This window comes from Staurois parvus, unplaced genomic scaffold (assembly GCF_062004578.1).
Source record: "Staurois parvus isolate SC_StPar_1 unplaced genomic scaffold, SC_StPar_1.0 ptg000066l, whole genome shotgun sequence".
NCBI lineage: Eukaryota > Metazoa > Chordata > Amphibia > Anura > Ranidae > Staurois > Staurois parvus.
In genome coordinates, this window is record NW_028317862.1 from 10,968,097 (window position 1) to 10,982,500 (window position 14,404).

The 14,404-nt window shown below is 40.7% G+C and overlaps 1 protein-coding gene across 2 annotated transcripts in view; it reads left to right on the plus strand.

The window, feature by feature from the left end:
• Positions 1-14,404, plus strand: part of BTBD8 (BTB domain containing 8) — a 114,326-nt gene that overhangs the window by 41,473 nt on the left and 58,449 nt on the right. For both annotated transcript variants that reach the window (XM_089668935.1, XM_089668936.1), the window contains exons 5-7: positions 9,982-10,071; positions 10,579-10,659; positions 11,241-11,337. In XM_089668935.1, coding sequence (XP_089525061.1) covers positions 9,982-10,071; positions 10,579-10,659; positions 11,241-11,337 — 268 coding nt within the window. The remainder of the gene's footprint in view (positions 1-9,981; positions 10,072-10,578; positions 10,660-11,240; positions 11,338-14,404) is intronic.

Genomic DNA, 14,404 nt, shown 5'->3' on the forward strand with positions numbered 1-14,404 from the left:
GCACAAAATGAACAAAACCGTTAAGAACAAAGAACAAAACCATTAAAACATGATTTTCACACAAAAACATAATAATGAATATTTACTGCACGAATCATATGAGTCGGGTGTGGGTCTTCACCTCTGCCGAACCCGCGAGACTGACTCACTGAACCCCTGGGGTTCGATCGAACCCAGGTTAAGAACCACTGCACTAGAGAGTGAAATTTTTGTCCATTCTTCTTTGCAAAATACAGTCAGGTCCATAAATATTGGGACATCGACACAATTCTAACATTTTTGGCTATATACACCACCACAATGGATTTGAAATGAAACGAACAAGATGTGCTTTAACTGCAGACTGTCAGCTTTAATTTGAGGGTATTTACATCCAAATCAGGTGAACAGTGTAGGCATTACAACAGTTTGAATATGTGCCTCCCACTTGTTAAGGGACCAAAAGTAATGGGACAGAATAATAATCATAAATCAAACTTTCACTTTTTAATACTTGGTTGCAAATCCTTTGCAGTCAATTACAGCCTGAAGTCTGGAACGCATAGACATCACCAGACGCTGGGTTTCATCCCTGGTAATGCTCTGCCAGGCCTCTACTGCAACTGTCTTCAGTTCCTGTTTGTTCTTGGGGCATTTTCCCTTCAGTTTTGTCTTCAGCAAGTGAAATGCATGCTCAATCGGATTCAGGTCAGGTGATTGACTTGGCCATTGCATAACATTCCACTTCTTTCCCTTAAAAAACTTTGGTTGCTTTTGCAGTATGCTTTGGGCCATTGTCCATCTGCATTGTGAAGCGGCGTCCAATGAGTTCTGAAGCATTTGGCTGAATGTGAGCAGATAATACTGCCCCAAACACTTCAGAATTCATCCTGCTGCTTTTGTCAGCAGTCACATCATCAATAAATACAAGAGAACCAGTTCCATTGGCAGCCATACATGCCCACGCCATGACACTACCACCACCATGCTTCACTGATGAGGTGGTATGCTTTGGATCATGAGCAGTTCCTTTCCTTCTCCATACTCTTCTCTTTCCATCACTCTGGTACAAGTTGATCTTGGTCTCATCTGTCCATAAGATGTTGTTCCATAACTGTGAAGGCTTTTTTAGATGTCATTTGGCAAACTCTAATCTGGCTTTCCTGTTTTTGAGGCTCACCAATGGTTTACATCTTGTGGTGAACCCTCTGTATTCACTCTGGTGAAGTCTTCTCTTTATTGTTGACTTTGACACACATACACCTACCTCCTGGAGAGTGTTCTTGATCTGGCCAACTGTTGTGAAGGGTGTTTTCTTCACCAGGGAAAGAATTCTTCGGTCATCCACCACAGTTGTTTTCCGTGGTCTTCTGGGTCTTTTGGTGTTGCTGAGCTCGCCGGTGCGTTCCTTCTTTTTAAGAATATTTTAAACAGTTGTTTTGGCCACGCCTAATGCTTTTGCTATCTCTCTGATGGGTTTGTTTTGTTTTTTCAGCCTAATGATGGCTTGCTTCACTGATAGTGACAGCTCTTTGGATCTCATCTTGAGAGTTGACAGCAACAGATTCTAAATCCAAATAGTACACTTGAAATGAACTCTGGACCTTTTATCTGCTCATTGTAATTGGGATAATGAGGGAATAAAACACACCTGGCTATGGAACAGCTGAGAAGCCAATTGTCCCATTACTTTTGGTCCCTTAACAAGTGGGAGGCACATATGCAAACTGTCGTAATTCTTACACCGTTCACCTGATTTGGATGTAAATACTCTCAAATTAAAGCTGACCATCTGCAGTTAAAGCACATCGTGTTTGTTTCATTTCAAATCCATTGCGGTGGTTTATAGAGCCAAAAATGTTAGAATTGTGTCGATGTCCCAATATTTATGGACCTGACTGTAGCTCAAGCTAAATCAGATTGGATGGAGAGCATCTGTGAACAGTGAAGTCTTGCCACAGGTCCTCAATTGGATTTAGGTCTGGACTTTGACAGGGCCATTTTAACACATGAATATGCTTTGATCTAAAACATTCCATTGTTGCTCTGGCTGTTTGTCTAGAGTCATTGTCCTGCTGGAAAGTGAACCTCTGCCCCAGTCTTAGGTCTTTTGCAGACTCTAACAGGTTTTTGTCTAAGATTACCCTGCATTTGGCTCCATCCATCTTCCCATCAACTCTGTCCAGCTTCCCTATCCTTGCTGAAGAAAAGCATCCCCTCAGCATGATCTTGCCACCACCATGTTTCACATTTGGGGATGGTGTGTTCAGGGTTATGTGCAGTGTTCGTTTTCCGCCACACATAGTGCTTTGCTTTTAGGCCAAAAAGTTAAATTTTGGTCTCATCTGACCAGTACACCTTCTTCCACATGTTTGCTGTGTTCCCCACATGGCTTCTCGCAAATTACATATTACTTCTTATGGCTTTCTTTCAACAATGGCTTTCTTCTTGCCACTCTTCCATAAAGGCCAGGTTTGTGGAGTGAATGACTAATAGCTGTCCTGTGGACAGATCCTCCCATCTGAGCTGTGGATCTCTGCAGCTCCTCCAGAGTTACCATGGGCCTCTTGGCTGCTTGTCTGATTAATGCTCTTCTTGCCCAGCCTGTCAGTTTAGGTGCACGGCCATGTCTTGGTACGTTTTCAGTTGTGCCATATTCTTTCCATTTTTGGATGATGGATTTAACAATGCTCCGTGGGATGTTCAAAGCTTGGGATTTTTATTTATTTATTTAATTTATTTATTACCTAAACCTGCTTTAAACTTCTCCACAACTTTATCCCTGACCTGTATGTTGTGTTCCTTGGCTTTCATGATGCTGTTTGTTCTCTAACAAACCTCTGAGGGTTTCACAGAATGACTGTATTTATACTGAGATTAAATTACACACAGGTGGACTCTGTTTACTAATTAGTTGTCTTCTGAAAGTAATTGGACCAAACCTCTCAGGCGATTCTAACTAGTCGAGAACTATCTGTATGAATAGTTAATCCAGATAAGAATGGTTAATCGTATGGATAGTGACTATCATTATTATTTGGATTAACTATTCATACAGTTAGTTTTCGACTAATTAGAATCCCCTGTGGGGTTTGGTCCAATTAGGATACAGTACATATCACCTCAAAAATGGTGCACCTGTATTGTCTACAACAAAGTGGCACGTGTGTGTGTGTGTGTGTCTCAATCGGTTCCACTTGAAAAAGTCACGTGACGAAATGCGTCGGAGGAGCTTTTGGATGATGCAACACATAGCCGGCGATAATCACAGCGGTAACGCACATCTTTTTCATATGGATCCAGATCAGAAGACACTCTGATTTTTTGCATTTGAGGTAAATTGGTGGTGAGAGAGGTTTTTTTTCTGAGCGAGATGTTAACTATTAGCTTTTTTTAGCTATTATCCATCAAGTTGATCTTCAGTGTCCACTGTAGGACCAAAAGTGCAGTTAGACCAAGTATAATATGTGAGGTCACACTGCTGGAGGTGAGCAGATATCCGGTGGAGGAATTGTGCACTTTTGCGTTTGGAACACTTGTTGATCACAGGAGGAAGGTAACCCCATATATAGAAGATCATTGTTTGGACTTTTATATCATTTTATTATTACATGATTTTTTTTTTTTTTTTTCAATGATCACTTTTTCTTTGCACATCTCATGATTTGTAGCGCTGCATTATTTACACAATTCAATTGGCTGTAGCTGCGCTGCGGTGCGTTTTTGTCACAAGACGTCCTCAGGGAGAGCCAATGACTCCCACTGCTGTCTCTCTGTCTTGTAAGGAGAGACCAGCACCGCTGCAGACGGGCACAGTGCTGGACCAAGATAAGACTCTGGTAAGTATTTTTGGGTCGAGGGGCAATACTTCCACTGGAACATTTTTTTACCTTTTTAATGTAGGGAATGCATCAAGTTAAAATGTTCTGCCTGTAGAACCTATTTAAAACACTGACCACTTTAACTGTGCAGAAATTAACCACTGGTCACTTTGATTATCCACTTAACACCAAATGACGTATATGTATGTGATTTGGCGTCAAGTGGTTGTAGCGGGATGATGGGATGATAGCTGCAGCAATGAACCCAGTGTTGTTTTTTGTTTTTTTTTAAGCTGGTGACCAGCATTTATGTAAAAGGCATCCAAGTGGCTAATTAGCTGCTAGATGTTTTTTACAGGCAGTGAGAGGGGTCACACACAATCTTGGTGTGATCAGATGCTTTTAGGGCAGAAGAGAAATCTAGGGTATAATAGACTGTCGATCTCTCCATAAAGAGTACTTGTTAATGCCTATTGTTGTCACAAGGGATGTTTTACACTCCTTGTGACAGCAATAAAAGTGATTTTTTTTTTTTTTTAAATTTAAAAATGTAAAGAAACAGTGTAAAAATGAGTAGTAAAAGAAAAACAAAAAAAAATATGTTGGTCCCACACACATACATAAACTGCAATCGCAGCAAACATGAGATATCACCATAAAAGTCATAGCGAGCGCAATAATTCTAGCACCAGACCTCCTCTGTAACTGGAGCTGGTAGCCTGTAAAAGCCTATGGTGATGTAGTTTGTCGCCATTCCACAAGCGTGCGCATGATATCTTTGGTATCCATTTATGTGACACCATCTATTTTGTATTGTACCAAAATTGGGTATTATATTGTGTTTTGTGTGCATTAAAATTCATTAAGGCAGAGTTCTACCCAAAAGGGTAAGTTCTGCTTTAAGCCTTTGTCCCCCTCTCCCCGTTTTATGGATTGGCACCTTTTGGGGAGCGCCAGGGGGGTGGGGAAGTAGGTACCTGAATTTGAAAGGCATCCGCTCCCACTTCCGCTGTGATCACCTAAGGCGACTTGGCACAATGCAGTCAGGCAAGTACCGTTCTCCTGGCAACCACCACACCCAGACACGTCCGTCGGATTTCCAGACAGAGAAGAGTGATTCCTCACTCCAGAGAACACGTTTCCACAGTCCAGTGGCAGCGTGCTTTACGCCACTGCATCCGACGTTTTGCCTTGCACTTGGTGATGTAAGGCTTGGATGCAGCTGCTCGACCATGGTAACCCATTCTATAAATCTCTCTACGCACTGTTGTGCTAATCTGAAGGCCACACAAAGTTTGGAGGTCTTTAGCTATTGACGTTGCAGGCAGTTGGTGACTTCTGCGCACTTCAGCATGTTATAATACCACTAACAGTTGACTGTGGAATATTTAGTAGCAAGGAAATTTCACGGATGGACTTATTGCATAGGTGGCAACCTATCATGGTACCACGCTTGAATTCACTGAGCTTCTGAGAGTAACCCATTCTTTCACAAATGTTTGTAGAAGAAGTCTGTGTGCCTAGGTACTTTATTTTATTTTATACACCTGTGACCATGGAGGGGATTGGAACACCTGAATCCAATGATTTAGAGGGGTGTCCCAATACTTTTGGCAATAGTGTATATTGTTTGTGGGTTCTAAGTAATTTAGTAGTTTTTCTAGCAAAAATAGCTGATTTTTACTTGTGAACAAAAAGTGTCAGAAAAGGCCTGGTATTCAAGTGGTTATCTTAAATATTGCACTTTATTAAGATATACGTAGGTAGTGCTGTATTTAATATATTTTTCTTTATCTTTTGGGGTTTGATATCATAGGGTATCACATACAGCTTTTATTTATAAGCATACTCTCCTATCTGAGCTAAGGGCAGATGGCTTCCAGGAAGTAAATGCTACATGAATCATCTGCCCTTACACAAAATACTCAAGCTGGCCAGAGCCAGAAATGCTAGGGGTTGTTCGAAGTGATTTCTCAGTAACATAAAGCATGAAGACATGGATGGATGGGAGAGTTTGTTTTGAATATTAAAAATTAGTTACATAGCGTATTTTGTTTGTGGTGCGCAGATACTGTAGTTCTGCTTTAAAGTAGAGTTCCAGTCTAAACCTAACAAGTCTTAAAAATGGCAACCACCGAGGACAGGAGAGAGCATTTCACAGCGGCTAGGACATGAGAGCCTACAGCGGGGGAAATTGGTTATTTTGATCCCCTGCAGATTTTGTAAGTTTGCCCATTTACAAAGAAATTTAAGGGGTCTGTAATTTTTTTTATCATAGGTGTATTTTAAATGATGGAGACAGAATATCAAGCAAAAATCCAGAAAAAAAACATATGATACAAATGTTATAAATGAGTTGCAGTTCAGTGAGTAAAACAAGTATTTGATCCCCTACCAACCAACAATACTGGCTCCCACAGACTGGCTATGTGCTCATGTGGTACACAGATTAGTCTTCTCAATTTAAGAAGGTGCTCCTAACGACAGCTCGTTATGTGTATAAGACACCTGTCCACAGAATCTTTCTTCCATTCAAACCTTACCACCATGGACAAGAACAAAGAGTTGTCAGAGGACTTCAGGGACACAATTGTAGACCTGCACAAGGCTGGAGTGGGCTACAAGACCCTCGGCAAGAAGCTTGGTGAGAAATACAAAATAACCATCAGTCGCCCTCGGTCTGGAGCTCCATGCAAGATTTCGCCTCATGGGTAAAGAATGATCATGAGAAAAGTGAGGGATCAGCCCAGAACTGCGCAGGAGGAGCTTGTGAATGATCTCGAAGCAGTTGGGACCACAGTTGACAGACAAACCATTGGTAACACAATATGCCACCACGGATTGAAATCCTACAGCGCCTGTAAGGTCCCCCACCTCCAAGAAGGCACATGCATAGGCCCATTTGCCAATGAATATCTAAATGATTCAGAGAAGGATTGGGAGAAAGTGCTGTGGTCAGATGAGACCAAAATTGAGCTCTTTGGCGTAAACTTGACTCGCCGTGTTTGAAAGAAGAAAAATGCTATGACACTAAACACCATCCCTACAGTCAAGCACGGAGGTGGAAACATTATGTTTTGGGGCTGTTTCTCTGCTAACCGTACAGACCGACTTTGCCGCATTGAGGAGCCAATGGACGGGGCCATGTATTGTAAAATCTTGGATGAGAACCTTCTCTCAGTCAGAACGCTGAAGATGGGTCTTCCAGCATGACAATGATCCAAAACCTACCGTCAAGGCAACAAAGGAGTGGCTCAACAAGAAACACATTAAAGTAATGGAGTGACCTAGCCAATCTGGAGACCTTAATCCTATAGAAAATTTATGGAGGGAGCTGAAACTTCGAGTTCCCAAGCAACAACCAAGAAACCTTGAGGATTTAGAGAAGATCTGTAAAGAAGATTGGACAAAAATCCCTCCTGAGATGTATGCAAACCTGGTAACCAACTACAAGATTCGTCTTACCTCTGTGCATGCTGATAAGGGTTTCTCCACCAAGTACGAAGTAATGTTCTGCTTGGGGATCATATACTTATTTTACTCACTGAACTGCAACTCCAATTTTTATAACCTGTTTTTTCTGGATTTTGGTTGATATTCTATCATTTAAAATACAGCTCTGGCCAAAATAGAATGACACAAATATTAATTTTACACAAATATTAATTTTCACAAGTCTGCTGCTTTTAGTTTTTTTTTAGATTTTGTTGTCAGATGTTACTGTGGTATACTGAAGCATAATTTAAAAGCAATTCTTAAGTGTCAAATACATTACGTTTATTCAAAGAGTCATTATTTTCAAGACCTGCAATTTTCCATGGCATGCTTTCAATCAATTTCTGGGTCATATCCTCACTGATGGCAGCCCATTTTTGCATAGTAAGTGCTTGGAGTTTGTCAGCATTTGTGTTGTTTTTTGTTTACCCCACCTCTTGAGGATTAACCGCAAGTTCCCAATGGGATTAAAGCCTGGAGTTTTCTAGCCATGGACCCAACATTTTGATGTCTTGTTCCCCAAGCCACTTATCACTTTTGCCTTGTGGCAAGGTGCTCCATCATGATGGAAAAGTAATTGTTGGTCACCAAAACTGTTCTTGGATGGTTGGGAGAAGTTTCTCTCGGAGAATATTTTTGTACCATTCTTTATTCATGGCTGTGTTCTTAGGGAGAATTGTAAATGAACCCACTCCCTTAGCTGAGAAGCAACCCCACACATGAATGGTCTCAGGATGCTTTACTGTTGGCATGACACAGGACTGATGGTAGTACTCTCCTTTTCTTCTCCGGACAAGATTTTGTCCAGATGCCCCATACGAGCAAAAAGGGTATTGATCAAAGAAAGTGACTTTACCCCAGTCCTCAGCAGTCCAATCCTTGTACCTTTTTGCAGAATATCAGTCTGTCCCTGATGTGTTTCCTGGAGAGAAGTGGCTTCTTTGCTGCCCTTCTTGACACCTGGCCATCCTCCAAAAGTCTTTGCAATCACACCTGGCTGCTGCCATTCCTGAGCAATCTCTGCACTGGTGGTGCTGCGATCTGGAAGCTGAATCAACGTTAGGAGACGGTCCTGGTGCCTGCTGGAGTTTCTTGGGTGCCCTGAAGCCTTCTTCACAACAATTGAACCTCTCTCCTTGAAGTTTTTGATGATCCGCTATTTAGGTGCAGTCTTAGTAGCAGCAATATCCTTGCCTGTGAATCCCTTTTTGTGCAAAGCAATGATGACTGCACGTGTTTCCTTGCAGGTACCCGTGGTTAACAGAGGAAGAACAATGATTTCAAACACCACACTCCTTTTTAAAGCTTCTGTTATTCTAACTCAGTCAGCATGATAGAGTGACCTCCTACCTTGTCCTCATCAGCGCTGACACCTGTGTTTTAACGAGAGAATCACTGACATGTCAGCTGGTCCTTTTTTGTGGCAGGGCTGAAATGCAGTGGGAATTGTTTTTTTGGGGGATTAAGCCATCGATCACATCGGCCGTAATTGGCATGTGATTTTGCATGCCAGGAAACTTGCAAATCGTAGGCCAAGTCACACCCTATTGTCTGCTTTTTTTAGAGCGGCCATATCGGTGCGGTTCCAACTTGGTCAGAGCCGCACCGATTTCTAAACTAGTGCATGCACTACTTTGGTGCGATTTGCATAGACATCTGTGTTCCATGTCTTGGAAATCGGCAGGTCAGCCGATTTGGAAATCGTGCGATTTCACTGTTGGTTGCACGATTTCAAAATCGGCTTTGACGTGACGGGGGGCTAAGTTCATTTTCATGACTAAGTGGGACTTTGCAATTGATTAATATTTTGTGTAATTCTCAAAATGTTTTGGCCAGGGTTGTACACCTATGATAAATTATAGACCCTTAATTTTTTTTGTAAGTGGGCAAACTTACAAAATCTGCAGGGGATCAGATAATTATTTCCCCCACTGTATAGGTGACATCTCCTCTCCCCTGTAGTCATGAATGACGCAAGGGATTATGTGACTAGACCAGAGGGGGCTGAAAATGGCTAAGTATATACATCTTTTTTGCATAGGTTATGTTCTCTTTTTCCCCCTTCACTTCCATTTAGTTGAAATAAGCAGTGCGCGTTGTTTACAGTCATGTGCATGCTACATATGCCATAGTCCATCTCAGGAATGGGCAACAGAGGGTGGCTACATTTCTACATATAATGGTACCATGGAGAACAAACCTAGCTATCCTCTACCAGAAAGCAGTGCCAAGATGGCAAAAAAAAAAAAAATAGGGGGGTTTGGAGGAGACTTTGTAAGCCTACTTCTTGAGTTACAAATATGTACTTGAACAGAATTTTTCAAACCAAAGTGTAATAGCTGACAACAGTCTGGGTCTGTTCTACTGGATTTTGTATGTGTTTTCAGTTATGCTATAATCATTGGGGCGTGGAAACTGGACCAGAGGGTGTCACAGGATGCAGCATTTTATGGTTTGCTATAAAGGAAGCTGGGTAATGGGAACACAAGTTGAACTGCCCAGTATTTACATTTTAACGTTTGGCATTTCTTCTACAATGACACATGGACTAACCACCTTCATTTCACCTGCTTGGCTAATATGAATGATGTGAGAATTCTCTCAATGTGTTTCTACTGCAAAAAAATTAACTCTCCCTTTTTATTTTAATCATGATTTTTTTTTTTTTCGTTCTAAATGTTCCTAGGGCTATCCTGTGTGCTAGGTCCAGCTATTTTGCTGCTATGCTGAGTGGATGTTGGCTTGAGACCTCACAAGACCTCATCCATATTCATAAGTAAGTGCATTCTGAAATAATTTTCCAGTGCTTTGTGCATATTTTAGAAACATAAAGTCCTTATTGCAGTGTCATAAAATCAAATGTAGCATCACTGTTAATATTTTATATTGGTTTTTAAAAATTGTATTAAATAAAGAGTTATGTAAATACTATAGCTCTAACTCAGCCAGGCCTGTGACCTGATTCACTGTAGTGATGTGTGTCAGCCTGTGATTGGACAATGAAGGAGCAACTGCAGACTGAGGAGGTTATTTGTCTGCTCATTCTTTTTTGTTTTGATGCCCCTTGGCAGCACTTGTGCCTACTTGACATCTTGTTGACCCCAAGTGCTGCCCCTCCCTTTGTTGTGCAGGGGAATACTAGAAGCTGAAATCAAGGCAACATCAGGTGTACAAACTGTGTTTGATAAATGTAATGATATTAAATCATCAATGAATGCAGGTATTTTATAATCAGCCTGGGATTCAACCTTTTTGATATTCTGAATGTTTTTTTATTTTTCAGTGTGAAACAATCAGATATGACCGTCCTTATGCATTTCATATATGGAGGAACAATGGATCTTCCCAAAAGCATCGATGCTGGGTGAGTCATTTTTTATATTCTTGTTTCTAGGGCATCTGAATTGCTTATTTTCAGGAGTGCAGTGACAGACATCCGTGGAAAGACTTGGACAAGGAACAGTGTGCCCTGTAGCCTTCAATCACATTCAAACCTGCCCTAGAAAAGGACAGTTGGAGAATGGATGTTTAAATCTGATGTTTGCCATGGGGCAGTGCAGACAGTTCTTATCAGAGACTCCTTGATAAATGAGGCTTTGAATGCCTGCTTTTGCAATTTTTCTTTTAGTACACAAAACCATCAGTATGTTGTGTTGAGCTGACCTCTTATGAAATATTAATGTATAATGACACTTTTTATTATTTCTCATTACCTTATTCTCTGCAAACTGTCATGTTGTAAAATCGATATATCGCATATAATTTGTTTGTTCTGTATTGGTGCTAAAAAATGCTTTCAGTCCGTAATACTTTGTTTTATTTAACATGTGCATTGTATAGAACAAATAACAGTAGTACTTTATGCTTTCCAGAAAGGGGAAATCTAATTTCTTCTGTAAAATACAGTGATCAAAGTCTTAAACTATGTGTTCATTTCTCTTGCAGTCAGATTCTTTCTATTGCTGACATGTATGGAATGGAAGGGTTGAAAGAAGTTGCTGTCTATGTTTTGAAGAGAGACTACTGCAAATTCTTTATCAAGGTACTTGTGCTGTGAATTTGGATGAACTTTACCCATTGTTCAGATCAGGCAAAGGTGATGTCCAGTTGTTGTGGATTTACAGATTCTACGATAAGGTTGCTATTTGTCCCGGTTTCCTGAGGACAGTCCCTGTTGTGAGGAGTGTGTCCCCAGGTATTGTAAATTTTGTAATGTGCAGGCTCCGACCCATCACACTGCTAAGGAAGCAATTCAGAAGAGTATGTGCAGACCCACCAGCTGTGCCATTTTGGATTGACGCTTTAGTAGCATGATGAGGTGGAGCCTGCACACTGCAAAATTTACACAGTGGCTCCCTGGGAAGCTACTGCAATCTGTGTAACTGCTGACCTGAACCCTGAACTATTAGGCTCCATGTACACGGGACACTTCTGAACGATGGAACCTGACAGCTGGAAAATGTAGGTTAAAAAACTTCTGTTTAGCTGCGTTTGCATACCGCGTTTATGCGCATTTAGAAGAGTTTTTTAAAGATAATCTCAGGAGACCTTCCAAAATGCCCATAATGCACTGAAAAACAGTAAACAATTAAGTATTTTAGACATTTTGAGAGAAATAGAGAGAGCAGAAGCAGAGAGAGCAGTATTTGTTGAGATTAGCTGTCCTTTTTTTTTTTTTTTTTGTGTTCGGATGTGTTCTAAAGTATGGTGTACCAGGTCCATTTGAGTACTGGGAAAAGCTTTGCATGCATTTTTCATTATGAAAAAAGGCTCTGGACAGCATCTGGAAATGGAAGAGTTAAAAAAAAAAAATAAAAAAATTTCCAAATGCTTATAAACGCAGCTTTAGCCACGTTTACAAGTGTTCGGCATTTGAAACTCCTGATAAGATCTACTCCTTAACACAAGTTTTCTGCGATCAAAATAACAACTGTAAACTCAACTACCTGTAATCGACAATGTGTACATGGACACATAAGAAAACATTAGGGAGAGTTCAGGGGCTGCTGAAAAAAAAACGCAGAAAAGCTCCTAACCGTGAGTTTATCAGCTGCAGTGTACATGAGCCCTTACTTCTGACCTTTGAACAAGTGTTACCTAATCCTGACCCTTAATCTCTGTCCATTACTTGGGCTAGGTTCACATCTATGCAGATTGCGGTTGATGTATTTTCCGGGTGCATTTTGCGTTTGTTTTTTGTTTTTTTTGCTTTTCAATGCATTTTGTGTGACTTTACCTGGTCGTCATGGAGCGGGCAGCCACTGGCATCCTTAACCGATTAAAACTTGGTCGTTAAGGAGCATGTGGCTGCCGCATCCTTGACAAGCAATGAGTCACCAGCTGTCAGCCGATTGTAAACAAACCTATTGCTGGCAAATGAAAAAAAATCAGGAAAAAAACCTGCATTATACCAAGTGTAAAGTTTGGTGGAGGGGGGATTATGGTGTGGGGTTGTTTTTCAGGGGTTGGGCTTGGCCCCTTAGATCCAGTGATCCAAGACATTTTGGACAATTTCATGCTCCCAACTTTGTGGGAACATTTTGGGGTTGGCCCCTTCCTGTTCCAACATGACTGCACACCAGTGCACAAAGCAAAGTCCATAAAGACATGAATGAGCATGTTAGGGGTGGAGGAACTTGACTGGCCTGCGCAGAGTCCTGACCTCAACCCGAGAGAACACCTTTGTGATGAACTAAAGCGGAGACTGCGACCCAGGCCTTCTCGTTGGACACCAGTGCCTGACCTCACAAATGCAGGTCTGGAAGAATGGTCAAACCTTCCCATAGACACACTCCTAAACCTTGTGGACAGCCTTCCCAGAAGAGTTAAAGCTGTTTTAGCTGCAAAGGGTGGGCCAACTCAATATTGAACCCTACGGACTAAGACTGGGATGCCATTAAAGTTAATGTGCGTGTAAAGGCAGGCGTCCCAATACTTTTGGTAATATAGTATGTATGTATCAGGGATGCAGAATTCTGATGCACTTTGCACTTTAGCTTCTTCAGGGGTTCAAGGGGTGCAATAAATATGGCTACTAGAAACAAAAAGCTGAATCGTAACATATAGTATAAAATATAAAAATGTACATATATGTAATGCACATAAAGAGGTGACTTACAATCATAAATCCCTCTGAGTTCACCCAGTTGAGGAAGAACTCCGTTGATGTCAGCACACTGATCTCACCAGGCTTGGCAATAAGCGTAGAGGGAAATATATGGAGCATGGGAATGATGTCTAATAAACTGGTCCAGGGGTACCAGGAGTGCCGCACAGTGGAGATGACAGCGTTTCCCAATGTTCAGCCTGAAAATCATGCAAAATCTATGAGGAATGGGAATACAGAATGTTACATCTCTGAGAAACCACTAGTGTCATAATGATATATATATATATATATATATATATATATATATATATATATATATATATATATATATATATATATATATATATATATATATATATACACACACAAGGAACCGTGCAGCCAGCAAAGCATCAAAACAAAATATAAATTACCTGTGCGAATGCCGACAGCTCAGAGGATTGGGTCAGAGAACTTGAATTCCTTGGAAGATGTACAGTTAGGTCCATGTACAGTATCTCACAGAAGTGAGTACACACCTCACATTTTTTTGGAAATATTTTATAACTTTTCATGTGACTACATTGTAGCAAAGGGTCAAGTAGTGAGTGTACAGCTTGTATAACAGTGCAAATTTGTTGTCCCCTCAAAATAACTCAACACACAGCCATTAATGTCTAAACTGCTGCCAACAAAAGTGAGTACACATCGTCACGGTGCGGTACGTCACGCGTCGTCACGGTATTTGGTGAGTGTGGATCAAAGGTTTTTTTTTTTCACTGAAGATGTGAGCATGCTGGATATTTTTATGAAGTTTGAGTTGGTTTTATTTAATTTTTTTTTTCCACACATTTTTGGGACATTTGTTGGACTTTTTAATATATACATTTTCACATTTTTATTATTTGCGCTGTATCACTTTGAGTATATTGTGATGTCTTGTCAATTTCTGAACAGCAGCATTTATTTTAATTTGTTTATTCCTTTGGTGCAAGATTTTCAATTTTTTTTTTTTTTTAAT